The 16213-nt window shown below is 42.7% G+C and overlaps 1 protein-coding gene across 1 annotated transcript in view; it reads left to right on the top strand.

Moving 5' to 3' along the window:
- LOC108293639 (F-box/WD repeat-containing protein 12-like) overlaps positions 1–16213 on the top strand; it is a 30863-nt gene that overhangs the window by 3347 nt on the left and 11303 nt on the right. Inside the window, exons 5-9 of the mRNA XM_017515176.2 lie at positions 4818–5027; positions 5922–6080; positions 7249–7459; positions 7945–8123; positions 8200–8330. Coding sequence (XP_017370665.2) covers positions 4818–5027; positions 5922–6080; positions 7249–7459; positions 7945–8123; positions 8200–8330 — 890 coding nt within the window. The remainder of the gene's footprint in view (positions 1–4817; positions 5028–5921; positions 6081–7248; positions 7460–7944; positions 8124–8199; positions 8331–16213) is intronic.

The raw sequence follows: 16213 nt of genomic DNA, 5'->3' as shown, positions 1-16213 counted from the left end.
CTCTGAACTCATGGGAATACCACGTGCCTGTTTTAGCCGTGATAGGTCTCTGTTCCCGTTTCCTCATCTCTCCACACTGGGAGGGCTTTGCGAGCTGGAATCCCATCTGAGTAACTGTGCGGGTCGGGCTCCCAGAACACATAACAGCAGAGCATTGCCTCTGCTCTCTGATGGAACTGATTGCCTGCTTGTCTCTTCCTTTCTCTCCATAGGATTGGAATAGGGTTGCAGACAGCAATTACCTGTGGAGGTGAGTCATGGAAGGGAACGGGTAAGGAGGGAAGGGGAGAGGAGAGCATCTGACTGTACCCATGCTGTGTACCGAGGCCCGTGTGTGGCTGTGTTGTGAGAGGCACACAGGAAAGTGAGTGTGAGTAAGGGGTTGTGATGTCACCAGGCCTCTGAGGAGGTGAACTGACTGAGCACAGCCTGATGGGATTGTGACTTTCCAGGGCACACTCTCTGCAGAGATGGGACTGCAGCAACATCACCGATCGACACCTGGGTGCATTCACGTGGAAGCAATTGTTCCTGCACCAAAGAAGGAAGGAGCTTCGGTTGTCATTGGCACAGCCGGATAACTTTACCTACAAAATAACTAAGAACACTGGTATGGGGACAGGTGCCCTAGAGGAACATGAGCAACGTGTTTTCAGAAGTCCACTCTATTGGATTTTTGCTGTGTGAAGTTGTGTGTTCTCATTTAGTGAACGGAAACGGAATTAGAATTGAATCAGACTGGGCTGCCATGATAGCCACATGACAGCTCCCTGCTTCCTCTCTTGTCCCCACTGTCTCTGCTGAAAGAAGAAACTAGAGAGATCTTTTTTCACAACATAAAATCCGGTCCTGTTACCCCCTTTTCCTAAGGCTTCCCATCCCTCCCAGAATAAAAATCAGAAACAAATATTAATGTGAAACTCTTTAAAAAACAGGCGTGGCTGAGCACAGTGGCTCATGCCTGTAATCCCAGAACTTTGGGAGGCCAAGGTAGGCAGATTGCTTGAGCCTAGGAGTTCCAGACCAGCCTGGGCAACAAAGTGAGACCCCCATCTCTATACAAAATTAAAACAAATTAACCTGGGTGACAGAGCCGGGCCCTGTCTCTAAATAAATACATACATACAGAGGCTCTACAGCTGCAGCCTCAACTTCCTTGGCTCAAGAGATCCTCCTGCCTCAGCCTCCTGTGTAGCTGGGACTACAGGGGCGTACCACCACACCCAGCTAACTTTTTTTTGATGTGGAGTCTTGCTCTGTCCTCTAGGCTAGAGTGCAATGGCACGATCTTGGCTCATGGCCCACTCTGTCTCCCAAGTTCAAGCAATTATCCTGCCCCAGCCTCCTGAGTAGCTGGGACTACAGGTGTGTTCCACCATGTCTGGCTAATTTTTGTATTTTTAGTAGAGATGGGGTTTCACCATGTTGGCCAGGCTGATCTTGAACCCCTGACCTCAAGTGATCCACTTGTCTTGGCCTCCCAAAGTGCTGGTATTGCAGGCATAAGCCATCATGCCTGTTCATAACGTTTTAATTTTTTGTAGAGATTAGGTCTGAGTGTGTTACCCAGGCTGGTCTGGAACTCCTGAGCTCAAGCAATCCTCTTGCCTTGGCCTTCCAGGCATGAGCTACTGTGCCTGGCCTAATCCTGATAACACTTTTTAATTTTTTTTTTAATTTTAATTTTTATTTTTTTTTAAATAACAGAATCACAGTTCATCACCAGGCTGAAGTGAAGCGGCAGGATCTCGGCTCACTGCAAACTCCACCTCCTGGGCTCACAGGATTCTCTTGCCTCTGCCTCGAATAGCTGGGATTACAGGCGCCTTCCACAATGCCCGGCTAACTTTGTTTTTTAGTAGAGACAGGGTTTCACCTTGTTGGTCAGGCTGGTCTCCAACTCCCGACCTCAGGAGATCCATGTCACCTCTCCCTCCCAAAGTGCTGATATTACAGGTGTGAGCCTCCATGCCCAGCCTGATGGAGACTTTTTAATATGCATTTTATATCTATGGAAACTGAGGATAAAAAGGAAAAGCCAGTTGACCAACATCTCCCAAATGGGCAGTCTGCCATGGGAACCTGCGTTAGGTTGACTCTGGAGCCCAATGTCTATCTTTTCCATATTGCTACCCAAACCCTCCTAAGAGGGCACAGAAATATTTAAAATTGTCTTCATTGGATTTGGATCATCCTTTATCTGTTGGCCAAGTCTTCTGTGTTTCCTTCTAGCATATGAAGCAGGTTTGGCTTATCTCTCAGGAAATACCTTTACAATGGATGAACAGGAGAAGTCAATCATTTGTAGTGTATCTGCAAAGGGCGAGCTTTGTGCCTGGGATGTGCAAGAGGTGAGTCTGGCCAATATGTAGCAAAAGTGCTGCATCCTGGCCTCTGTCCTGTTCTATATATGATACGGAAGTGGAAGTGGTAACAAAAACAAAGTTTCAAATCCGGTTCTATCTGGTAATTTGCAACCTTTTCATTTGGACCATAGACACAGATAACTCACTTTTTAATTGTTTTTGAGATGAAGTCTCACTCTGTTGCCCAGGCTGGAGTGCAGTGGTGTGATCTCGGCTCACTGCAACCTGTACCTCCCTGGTTCAAGCGATTCTTGTACCTCAATGTCCTGAGTAGCTGGGATTACAGACACATGCCAACATGCCTGGCTAATTTTTGTATTTTTAGTAGAGACAGGTTTCACCATGTTGGCCAGGCTGTTCTCCAACTTTTGGCCTCAAGTGATCCACCAGCCTCAGCCTCCCAAAGTGCTGGAATTACAGGTATGAGCCAACTCACTCAGCTGACAATTCCTTTTTAACATGTGTCACTATCAATAAATTTGTACAATAACTTATTTTCTGCCAGTAACATGTAAATTTGTGAAGTAATTTTGGGTTTGTGCATCTTTATCACCTGTTCTATTGCCTCTTTGTAGATGATTGGCATTTGTTATATTGGCTTTTTCAGAATGTGGTCTCTATCTCAGATCACCTCCAAGGCGCACCAAGGATTTATCTCAAAAACTGAGTGTGTCTTTGTCTAGTGGTGTAAAGTGCAGTGAGGTTCTTAGGAGACCCACAAAGCTTTTGTTAAAGAGAATTACACTGGCAGAAACACTGCCAGCTTGGATGTAAAGGGGCCAAAACAACACAAAAGGAAAAGAGGCCTTTTGGATTTCAAAACTTTTACAGGCAGGAAGCAGACTACCAAAACAATTTAGCTAAAAAATCGGGCCGCCATATACAGAAAGTGAAGGATGACTCAGAATCAAGAGCCCAGAGAGTGGATCCAAGTGTCATGAAAATTCTTTCCTGGGCCTTGAGTGCTAATCCACAAACTGCCAGCATGTCCTCTGTTGGGTTTCAGAATGTCTTATAGCAGGGATTCCTGTGTTTCCATTTTTACCTTTTGTGAATGACAGTGACTATGTTATCCTATGCTTACCCCACATTTGTACTTTGGGGGTGGTGAGGAACAGATAACGTGTATATCTAGTTTGAAGATTTTCACATCAAAAGAAACTGAATCTAAAGAGCCTCATCTATACCTGGACCTAGAAACAATGAGATCCTCGATTTTGCAATGATACTATAATGGTGTGAGACATTTGAGGGCATCGGGAGATGGTGAATGTATTTTCACATAGGGGAAAGTGAATCATTGGAGGCTATGGAGCCGACTATGGCTGCCAGTCTCTGAGATGGCCCTAATGCCTTTGCCCCACAATCATCACGATCGATCTTGTGTAGCCAATGGCCACAGTGAATAGGGCTGACCTGTGGGACCAATAGGATATAGTGGAAATTATGGAGTCTAATTTCTGAAGCTCTGTCACAGAAGACGGTTCTTCTCTCATGGATCATTAGCTCTTGGAAGTCCAGCCACAGTGTTATGAGAGCTCTCAGCAGCCCTCCAGAGAGATCTATGTGGTGAGGGACTGGGGACCGCTGCCAGCAGCCAGCTCCAACTGACACAGCTGGATGACGGAGCCATCTTGGAAGTGAAACTGGACTTTACCCTCATGAGAGACCTGCAGCCGGACTCCCCAGTCAAGCTGCACCTGAATTTCTGATCAGAAGAACTGTGAGAAAGCAAAAGCCTGTTTTAGGTCACTAAATGTTGGGATGCTTGGCTTCATGACCATAGATGTGACTGCACAGGCAACTTGCTATACTGTCAGGAATCAAAATAGTGATGACATTTGAGTTCGGGGAGTTGTGAATAGAGCACATGAGGAGGGGACTCTGGGAGGGCTTAGAAGTGGTGCATTGGTATTCACTTCAATAATTTAGCAAACTTCATGCCCTCTTCTTGTGTGATATACTTCCCAATTTGTTTAAAAGGCTAAAGAATCATCTAGAAAGACAACTATTGTATCTTGTGTAATGTACAAGGTTGATGAAGGAATAACAATTTTCATGTTAGTTAATATGTTTTGAGTTCTTATTGTGTCCTATGCAGAATTCTAAGTATGTTTCATGAGTTGTGAAAGGTAATGACAGCCTCATTAGAAGGTATGATAGAAAGTGACTTGCTGAAGGTGCCTTGTTGGCGGAGGTGATTTGAACCCAGCAAGCCTGATCATTCTTTACGCCTGTAATGAACCAAGTTCTTGTGTCTGAGCATAGTGCTTAGTTCCTGTTGTCATGTTCACTCCTCCCAAATATTGAGGTGTGGAGAATTTTCATGTCCTTTGCCCAGAAGCAAGAGGATCTGATTTGGAAGAGGCTTCCAAATAAACATGGGCAGGATGAAGGCACAGTGGGTGTAAGAGTTTCTGGAACACAGATTGTGTTACTCTCGTTCTCTAGGGCACCACGATCTGGTCAAGCCCAGTCCAGAAGTTCCAGTTCTCAAATCTGGTAACCCTCCCTCAGATGCATCTTGTCATCACTGAGGATATGAGCAAAATGATCAAAGTGTGGAATTGTCAGGACAGGGATCCTCTGGCCACTTTCCCCATGCCAGAAACCTGTTATTGCATGGAAGCCCATGTCACAAAGGATGGCCCATTCCTCATGGTAAGTGAGCCCTGAATTTAGAAGGGACCAAAATATCAAATGCCCACTGTCTTGACAGGCATACGTGTCACATTACTGTCATATCTCTAGTGCTTTTTTTCTTTTTTTTGAGACAGTCTTCCTCTGTCACCGAGGCTGGAGTGCAGTGGCACAGTCTTGGTTCACGGCAATCTCTGCCTGCCAGATTTAAGCAATTCTCCTCCCTCAGCCTCCTGAGTAGCTGAGACTACAGGCATGTGCCCCCATGCCCAGTTAATTTTTTGTATTTTTAGTAGAGATGGGGTTTTACCATGCTGGCCAGGGTAGTCTCGAACTCTTGACCTCATTTTCCACCTGCCTCAACGTCACAAAGTGCAGGGATTACAGGCGTGAGCCACAGCACCCAGCCTATTTCTATTTTTGTAGTCATTCCTTCTACATACCCTGCAAGATAATCAGAATTTACAGGTAAATGTTGTTGTACAAACCTCTATGCTATCTTGGCCCTTGACCTGCCTCAAGTACATTTCCCCAGCCATTCTTCTAAAAACAAAAAGCCAGGACCTTCCTGAATTACTTTATATGTGCCTCTTCTTTCAAGCGTGTATTTTACAATCCATGAACTTGGTCAGGGACAGTTGAGGGGGAGAGATGGCTTTGAGGTGACACTGAGAAAAAGTATAGCATTTATATGCTAATGAATAAGTGTCCTTGAGAAGAATGCTTTGGGGCTTGGAAAGCTTTATTCCATGGGATTATCCCAACAATGTCTCACGCTAGACTGGTCAGGGTTTGGGTCTCCATTCTGTGACTGAAGAAACGGTGGCACGTCTTGCAGCTGACAGTGCTGCCTCCTGTGTACTTCAGGATTTCACATATCTTCCTGTTGATGTGGTGGGGATGCTTTGGTTTCAGGTTGGCGACGCTGCAGGTGACATCTACACATTTACACTGCCTGAGTTAAGGGATGTTTCTAAAGTTACTGCATTTCAATGTGCTATTGTACTTCTACGCTGCTCTCCTGACAAGAAATGGGTGTTTGCATGTGGGACATACAGTTGTGCCTTTCCACAGGTAGGTGCTGTTGTGTGTATTCCAACTTCAGGTTGGGAATGTCAAGTTAGGAAGCGTGCAGAGAAACTGCAGAGCTCAGTGAGGCCCGGGTGCACTGCTCCCTCCTCTCTAAGACCACATCACAAGAGGAATCCATTGTGATAGTCAGGAAGCAATGCTCTTTGAAGCAACAGCATCCAGTTGCCATGGCCAATGTTAACGAAAACGAGTTCAGGAAGCCCAGATTTGCCACAGAGATGGAGAAGGGCGAGACAGGTGAGACAGGTATCAAGAAATAGCGATTGCTGGGCATGGTGGCGTGCACCTATAGTCCCACCTACTCGGAAGGCTGAGGTGGGAGGATCGCTTGAGCCCAGGAGTTCTAGTCTGTAGTGTGCGATGCTACAGGGTGTCCACACTAAGTCCGGCATCAGTATCTTACCTCCTGGGAGCAGGGGACCACCAGGTTGCATAAGGAGGGGTCAGCTGGCCCAGGTGAGAAACTGAACAGGTCAGAACTCCCATGCTCATCAGTATTGGGACTGCACCTATGAATAGCCACTGGACTCTAGCCTGGGCAACATGGAGAGACCCTGCCTCTCAAAAAAAATTTTTTTTAATTTAAATTTTATTGATTTATTATTTTACCAAAAGATGTTTCACGTTGTTCTCTTTGGCCTTCTTGACTTTACTTTTATCTCTGTTGGCTGGAAAGTACAGAGAAGTCCAAAAGCAAGTGACTATGCATCAGCCCCCGAATGTCACTCTGAGGAGGCCTTTTGCCTTTGAGCAGGCCATTTGTAGGGTGGCACCGGTGGACTGGGCACCAAAGAGGGAGGAGTTCAGAAGGCGGGTAGTAAAAGCCGCACAGCCCTTGACTTGTTCCCCAAGAAGGGAAAATCTGCTTAGCCAACCTCAGCTTGACCAAGGGTTCAACATGGCAAGGTGGTTTTGTAACCCCTTGGCATGCTTCAGGGACATTGTTCTGTGAACAGAACAGGAAGGTTAGGAAGACAGTGAGTTCCCTGAATGTTGGAGTGACAAGCAGTGACTACTCATCACTCCTGAGAGGTTGAACAAAGCTTTGGCCACAGGATGATGGTTTCTGAGAAGGCTCCTCTGGAGTCGCTCCTGTACTGAGAGGCTGTAAGTTCCCTGCCCCTGACCTCGCACGTGATGCTGGCTTTAGGTGTTCCTCGCAGAGGACTTGCTGAGACCATCAGAAGGCAGCGCTCCCCTGTCTACCTTTCTCCCACATAAATTCTGCACCACCGCCTGCTGGAACCCAAAGATGAAAAACAGGATTACACTGATGTCCGAAAATGACCGCGGAAAAAAGACAGAAATTATCACCTTTGATCTAACAACCAGGAATACTGGAGGTCAAACAGTCGTCCAAGGTAGGCTGTGCCGCATTAGAAACACTTGTTTCTCTTCATCATCACACAGGCATTCATGTGAAGCTATAAATCCATGTAAACGGTCAGTCTGTAGAGGGAGCAGGGATTTCTTTAGCTGGGGGTGAACCCACCCCTGTTTGACTCCAATACCCATGCTGATCTCTATCCCTCACTCTGCCCTCTTGGGCGAACATGTGGAGATTTCCATCATGTTTCAGGGCCTGGGTTCCAATGGTCCTTCCCACTACACGTTTTGCCTCAAGGCCCAAGTGAGTGCTTATTGTCTACAAACTTCTGCCCCTGTGTCCTAGCACCTGTTACCACAGTCAGTGACACGTATTTGTCAGGCCACTGGACTAACCTTCATTTTCCTCCCTGGCATGAAGTCTGCAGAAGTGGGATCATGCTTTTTTATTCAGTGTAAGGATATTGTTCTTATTCAATGATCTGATCTTCACTTCCTTGTGTGTTTTACATGAAACCAGCATGTGAGATCTCACGTTTCCAGTTGGCACCTCATCTGAAGTGCCCTTTCTGGATAGGAGCCAGTGATGGATACTTGGTTGTCTTTCCCAGTGGGCCATACTTGCTCCTTTTCAGCATCACTGGCTTCCTGCTGCAACGATTTCAGGACCATCAGACACCCATCAACAACTTCTGGGCGGTATGTATGATTCTCCTCCACTGCTTTTTGGTCTGACTTTGACTCCTTGGCCATTAACTCTGGCTATCCTTGGAAGGATGCTCTCTATGTGCTCACCACATCCGAAGACTCAGTGCACCTGTACCTATGGGAAGAGGGAGGCTGCCCTCCATACCTCAGGAGCTGCTGTCACCTGGACAATACATGGCGTGATCACGTACCACATGGGTAAGCTCTGCTTTGTGACTTAAATGTCCCCTGAAAACTTTTTTTTTTTTTTTAGACAGACTATTGCTCTGTCGCCAGGCTGGAGTGCAGTGGCACCATCTCAGCTCACTGCAACCTCCGACTTTGTGGTTCAAGCAATTCTTCTGCCTCAGCCTCCAGAGCAGTTGAGATTACAGACATGCGCCACCACAGCAGCTAGTTTTTGTATTTTTAGTAGAGACAGGGTTTCGTCATGTTCACCATGGTCTGCATCCCCTGACCTCATGATCCGCCCACCTCGGCCTTCCAAAGTGCTGAGATTACAGGTGTCAGCCACTGCACCCGGCCAAAGACTTCCAATTTCTACATCAAAATGAATGAAGGGAGAACAGGGATTTTTTTTTTGTTTTTTGTAAGATTCTTTGAGGATAGACATCAATACACTCATGCCTGAAAAGAGAATCGCTCATGTTCTTGAAGGCATGGCACTTGCATTAGATGATAAAGGTCTTCCCAAGGAGGCTTTCAATTTATATTCCCATAAGCAGTGGATAGATTCTGACCTCAATACCCTGTCTTGCTGAGTGGTACCTTTTGGGAGTCCATTCGTCACTTGGTTGCTGCTTCAGTGAGCTGCCTCTCCCTCCATCTGGCTGATTTTTGCCGCTGGTTTGCTTTCCTGTAAATTGTTTTTCTTGAGATTTTATGTAGTACAGGTAGAAGCCTTGTCTTTTGAAACTTTACAGACTTTGTGTGTGTGTGTGTGTGTGTGTGTGTGTGTGTGTGTGACATAGTCTTGCTCTGTTGCCCAGGCTGGAGTGCAGTGGAGCTATCTCGGCTCACTGCAACCTCCGGCTCCTGCCTTCAAGCGATTCTCCGGCCTCAGTCTCCCGAGTATCTGGGACTACAGGTGCCCACCACCACAACTGGCTGATTTTTTGTATTTTTAGTGGAGACGGGGTTTCACCGTGTTAGCCAGGATGGCCTCGGTCTCCTGACCTCAGGATCCATCAGCCTTGGCCTCACAAAGTGCTGGACTTACAGGCATGAGCCACCACCCCAGGCCTACAGACATTTTCTTCCAGATTATTGCTAGTCATCATGAGCTTATAGTGCTTTTTTGGCAACATCTAAGAAAAGACATATACCCTTTGCACTGCCAATGCCACTAAAAAGAATTTACTGTGAAGGTTTATCTCCAATGATTCAAGTACATTGGCTGTTCACTGCAGCATTTGTAATAGTCAAGAGCTGAAGCTCCCTAACTGCCCAAACATAAGAGATTGTTTACATTAACGTCGTATATCCACACAAGAAAGTATCATGCAGCTGGTATTAACTTTTTTTCTTTTATTTTAAAGAATTGGAGAATGTCTATGTTAAGATAATTTATTTCTAGTGTTTTGAGGCAAAACTCTTTAGGTATCTGTAATCATGCTTAGCTGGCTTTCATGGCTTTTGCTCTCTGTATCATATCTAATGAATCTTAGCCTACAGCAATTGTAAATACTTATTTCCTTTCAGTAATTTCAGATACTTCCCTGGATTTGATTTCTGTCTTCCATTTGAATGGGCGTGTGGTGACTCCTCATTGTGATATTTACCGTGCCTTTTCCCAATGACATTGAGCAATTTTTTATTTCCCATTAACATATCTTCTTTGATGCATTTCTTCAAATCTTTTGACCTATTTTTTAATTGGGTTGTTAACACTGAGTTTTGATAGTCATTTATATATTTGGTATACAAGTTTTTTATGAGATAAGGGTTTGCTAATATTCTTTCCCATTGTCTTTCAAAGAGCAAGTGTTAACTTTGAAGTACAATTTTTCTTCTAAAATGCCTGGGCTTGGGGGATGGATTGTATCTATGAAATCTTTGCCTAACCTAAGATCACAGAGATGTTCTAAGATTTCCTCTAAAAGTCTTATAGCTATGAGTTTCACATTTAGGTCTCTGATGCATTTTGAGTTAAATTTTATAAGGGAAAGATAAAGATCAAGCTGTGTTTTTTGCATATGAATATTCACTGATTCAGCATCATTTGTTAAAAAAAACTCTTCTTTCTCCATTGAATCACCTGTGTACCTTTGTCCAAAATCAACCATATTTACATGGGTTAATTTTCAGACTTTCTCTTTTGTTCCAATCATCTATGTGTATCTTTTATCAAATAACACATTACATTGAAAATGTAACTTTATACAAACTTTGAAATTGGATAATCTGAGTCCTCTAATTTGTTCTTTTGCAAAATTATTCAGACTATTCCAATTCTCTTGTTTTCCAAGTGAATTTTAGAATTAGTCTGTAAATTGTTATAAAAATTCTCCTGAGATTTATATTGAAATTTGTTTCAATCTGGAGAGTAATTATAAGGAAATTGGCATCTTTACTATTTTGGCTCTTTAAATACCTGAACGTGAATGTCTCTTACTGTTTGTAGGCCATCTTTAATTTACTTTATGAATATTTTTGTAGTTTTTAGGATAAAGATCTTGCACATATCGTAAAATTTATACCTAAATATTTCGTGTTTTTGGTGCTATTGTAAAGAGTACTGTCTTATTTCAATTTCCATTTTTCATTACTAGTATATAGAAATCTGACTTTTGTATATTGACCTTCTATCCTGCAACCTTGCTAAACTCATTTATTCTAATAGCATTTATTCATAAATTGGTAGACACTTTGTGCTTTCTCTATGTAGAAAATCATGTCATCTGTCAATAAAGTTTTCTTTTCCTTTTGAGATGGAGCCTTGCTCTGTCACCCAGGCTGGAGTGCAGTGGCACAATCTCGGCTCACTGCAACCTCTGCCTCCTGGGTTCAAGCAATTCTCCTGCCTCAGCCTCCCAAGTAGCTTGAACTACGGGCACGTGCCACCATACTCAGATAATTTTTTGTATTTTTTAGTAGAGACGGGGTTTCACCGTGTAAGCCAGGATGGTCTCAATCTACTGACCTTGTGATCTGCTCGTCTCAGCCTCCCAAAGTGCTGGGATTACAGGCATGAGCCACTGCGCCCGGCCAGATTCTTAGTAAGGTGAATTATATTGATTTTCTTTTTTGTTAGTGGTCAGGACAGAGTATCTTATTAATCTTTAACAAATAACAATTATTTTATGGGATACAATGTGATGTCTTCATAGATGTATATATTGTAGAATGATTAAATCAAACTAATACATCAGTTGCTTCATATGCTTATTTTTGTGGTAAAAATATTTAAAATCCACTCTCAGCAAATTTGTAAATATGATACGCTATTAGGAACCACGGTCACCATGCTGTGCCGCAGATCTCTGCAACTGATTCCTCCTGCCTAACGGAAACGCTGGGCCCTTTGACCAACGTCTCCTTGTTCCCTCTCCCTCCTGGCCTCTGTTAACCACCATTCTACTCTCTGCTTCTGTGAGTTCGATTTTTTTTTTTTCTTTTTTGAAGAGTCACACATAAGTGAGATGATGCAGTATTTGTGTTTCTGTGCTTGGCTTAGTTCCCTGAACATAGTGACCTCCAGCTTCATCCATGCTGTTGCACGTGACAACATTCCCTTCTTTCTAAGGCTAAATGGTATTCCATTGTGTGTGTGTGTGTGTGTGTGTGTGTGTCTGTGTGTGTGTATGTGTGGGTGTGGGTGTGTATATATACCACATTTTCTTCATCCATTCATCCACTGATGTACACTTGGGTCTGTTCCATTATCTTGGCTATTGTGAATAATGTTGAAGTGAACATGGGAGTAATGAGAGCGCAGATGTCTCTTCAACATACTGATTTCAGTTCCTTTGGATGTATACCCAGAAGTGGGATTGCTGTATCATATGATAATCCTATTTTTAGTGTTTTGAGGAAATTTCATGTTGGTTTTCCATAGTGGCTGTACTAATTTACATTCCCACCTATAATGTACATGGGTTCCCTTTTCTTCACATCCTCATCAACACTTGTTTATCTTTCATCTCTTTTTATCATAACCATTCTAACACCTCTAATGAGGTGGTATCTGATTGCATTTTTAATTTGCATTTCCTGATAATTCATAATGTTAACCATTTGTTTTCACATACTTGTTGGCTATTTTATGTCTTCTGTGGAAAATTGGCAATGAAGAACCTTTGCTCATTTTTATATGGTGGTTTCCTTGCTTTGCCAGTTTGCCCAGGCTGGTCTTAAAATCCTGGGCTCAAGCAATCTGTCTATCTCAGCCTACCAAAGTTCTGGGATTACAGGCATGAGTTACTGTCCCTGACCTTTTCTAGTTTCTTAAAGTGGATGCTTAGATTATTGATTTTCAACCTCTCTTTTAAAAATGTAAGCATTTGGTGTTCTAAATTGTCCACTAAACATTGCTTTAGCTGCAATCCTCTGATTTTGATTTTCATTTTCATTTTCATTCAGTTCCATATACTTCTTTATTTCCCTTTTCCTCTTTGAGCCATGGACTATTTTAAAGCCAGAATTGGAGGTTTTATTGTAATCTTTGGTCATCAATTTCTAGTTTAAAGCAATTATGGCCAGAGAGCACACTCCATATTTTCTTCATTCTTTTACATTTGTTAAAATTTGTTTTGTGACCCAGGATATGCTCTATCTTGGTGAATGTTCCATGTGAGCTTGAAAAGAATGTGTATTGTTCTCTTGTCGGCACAATGTTTTATAAATGGCAATACGTCACCTTGGTTGATCTTCTTGAGTTCTTCTCTATTCTTTCTGATTTTCAGTCTAGTGATTCTACCCATTGAGAGACAGTTGAATTTCCTATTGTGGATTCTTTCTCCTCTTGGTTCTATTAGTTTTTACTCCATATATTTTGCAGCTCTGTAGCTTGCTACGTACACATTTAGGATTAATGTATCTTCCAGGTTAATTGGTTCTTCTGTTTTTGTGTAATGTCTCTCCTTGTCCCTGGTAATCTTCTTTGCTCTGAGGTCTACCTTAATACTAATTTAGCCACTCCTGCTTTCTTTTGGTTAATATTTGCATATTATATTTTCCACTCATTTACTTTCAACCTACTTATGTCATTATATTTGAAGTGAGTTTCTTGTAGATAGAATCTGTTTGGATCTTGCTTTTTATCTATTATGCCAATCTTTTTTTTTTTTTTAGTTTAAAAACAAAAGTTTAATTGACACAGAATACTTGTATATATTTTTGGAGTATAATATGATGATGTGTTGCATGTAAACACTGAAATGATCAAATCGGGCTAATTTATCCATCACTTCAAATATTTATCATTTATTTGTGGTGAAAACATTTAAAAATCTCTTCAAGCTATTCTGAAATGTATAATATGTTATTATTAACTATAGGCACCATGCTCACCAGAATTTATTCCTCCTGATGAACCAAAACTTTATACCCTTTGACCAGCACTTCTCTGTTCCCTACTAGACTCCTGCTCTGACTCTGCCCAGCCTCTGGCAAACACCGTTCTATCTTCTACATCCATGAGTCTAACTTACTTAGATTCCATATATAAGTGAGATCATCAGGTATGGTGCCTCACACCTGTAATTTCACCACTCTGAGAGGCCAAGGTTGGGGGGATTGCTTGAGCCCAGGAGCTCGAGGCTACATTGAACTGTCCATGTTTGCCCATTTTTTAATGGGTTTGTTTTTTTACTTGCTAAGTTCTCTAGAGATTCTGAATATTAAACCCTTATCAGATACTCAATTTGTGAATATTTTCTCCCATTCTATAGGTTGTCTGTTTACTCTGTTCATAGTTTCTTTGGCTGCACAGAAGCTTTTTGTTTGTTTGTTTGTTTAGATGGAGTCTCACTCTGTTACGCAGGCTGGAGTACAGTGGCACAATCTTGGCTCTCTGCACCTCTGTCTCCTGGGTTCAAGCGATTCTCCTGCCTCAGCCTCCTGAGTAGCTGGGATTACAGCCATGCATCACCACGCCCCACTAATTGTATTTTTAGTAGAGATAGGGTTTCACCATGTTGGCCAGGCTGGTCTCAGACTCCTGACTTCGAGTGATCTGTCCACCTCACCCTTCCAAACTGTTGGGATTACAGGTGTGAACCACTGTGCCCAACCTGTGCAGAAGCTCTTTTGTTTAATTAGATCAGACTTGTCAATTTTTGTTTTCATTGCAATTGCCTTTGAGGACTGAGTCATACATTATTTCCCAAAACCAACACTGATATCTAGAATAGTGTTTCCTGGTTTTCTTCTAGGACTCCTAGAGTTTTGGGTCTTATATCTAAACCTTTAATCCATGTTGAGTTGACTTTTGTGCATGGTGAAAGTTAGGGGTCCAGTTTCATTCTTCTGCATACGGCTAGCCAGCTATCCCAGCACCATTTACTGAATAGGGAGTCTTTACCCCATTATTTATTTTTGCCAACTTTTGTTCAAGATCAGTTGGCTGTGGCTTCATTTCTGGTTTCTCTTTTCTGTTCCTTGAGTCTTTATTCTGTTTTTGTACCAATACCATGCTAATTTTGTTATTATAGCTTTATAATATAGTTCAAAGTCAGATAAGGTGATGCCTCTGGCTTCGTTCTTTTTCCTCTGGATTGCTTTGGGTATTCAAGCTCTTTCCTGATTCCATACAAATTTTAGAATGATTTTTTCTAGTTCTGTGAAAAATGACATTGGTAGTGTGATAGGAATAACATTGAATCTGATGCTTTGGGCAGCGTGGCCATTTTAATCATATTGCTCCTTCTAATCCATGAGCATGAAATGTTTTTCCCTTTTTTAATGCCACCTAGATTTCTTTATTTGTTTTTCTTTTTTTGAGATGGTCTCGCTGTGTTGCCCAGGCTAGAGTGCAGTGGCACAATCTCAGCTCACTGCAACCTCCACCTCACCGGTTCAAGTGATCTCCCTGCCTCAGCCTCCCAAATAGCTGGGACCACAGGCACGTGCCACCACACCTGGCCAAGTTTTGTATTTTTAGTAGATGTGGGGTTTCGCCATATTGGCTGGGCTTGTCTCGAACTCCTGACCTAAAGTGATCTGCCCTCCTTGGCCTCCCAAAGTGCTGGGATTACAGGCATGAGCCACGGTGTCCGGCCTATGATTGCTTCTAGCAGTGTTTTGTAGTTCTCCTTGTAGAGATTTTACCTCCTTGGGTACATGTATTCCTAGGTAATTTATTTTGGGGAATGCTATTGTAAATGAGGTTCTATTCTTGATTTGGCTCTCAGATTAAACCTTATCAGTATATGGAAATGCTACTGATTTTTGTACATTGATTGTTGTATCCTGGAAACTGAAGTTTTTTTCAGTTCCCAGAGCATTTGGACATTCTTTAGGGTTTTCTTTGTATAGAATCATATTGTCACAGAGCGTAGTCACTCATGTTTGTATTCCCAGAGCTTTGGGAGGCTGAGGCAAGAAGATCACTTGAGCCCAGGAGTTCAAGACCAGGCTGGGCAACATACAGAAACCCCATCTCTACAAAAAAAAAAAAAAAAAAAAAAAAAAAAAAAAAAAAAAAATTAGCCAGACATGATGGCGTGCACCTGTGTTCCCAGTTACACAAGAAGCTGAGGTGTGAGGGTCACTTGAGCCCAGAGGTTGAGGCTGCAATGGGCCATGATTGTGCCACTGCACTCTAGACTGAGTGACACAACAAGACCATCTCTGGGGGGATTAAAAAATACATTTTATATATATTGAATCATATTGTCTACAAAGAGAGATAGTTTTACTTCCTCTTTTTATATTTGAATGCCCTTTCTTTCTTTCTGTTGGCTGATTGCTCTAGCTAGGACTTTCAGTACTAGGTTGACTAGGAGTGGTGAGTGTAGGCATCCTTGTCTTGTGCCAGCTCTCAAAGGGAATGCTTCCAGTTTTTGCCCCTTCATTATGACATTGCCTGTGGATTTGTCATTGATAGCTCCTATTTTGAGGTATGCTCCTTCGATGCCTAG

This window comes from Cebus imitator, unplaced genomic scaffold, assembly GCF_001604975.1.
Source record: "Cebus imitator isolate Cc_AM_T3 unplaced genomic scaffold, Cebus_imitator-1.0 Scaffold0, whole genome shotgun sequence".
In the NCBI taxonomy this organism is placed as follows: domain Eukaryota; kingdom Metazoa; phylum Chordata; class Mammalia; order Primates; family Cebidae; genus Cebus; species Cebus imitator.
Note: the sequence above shows the minus strand (reverse complement) of the source record. Positions and strands in the feature narration are given on the sequence as shown.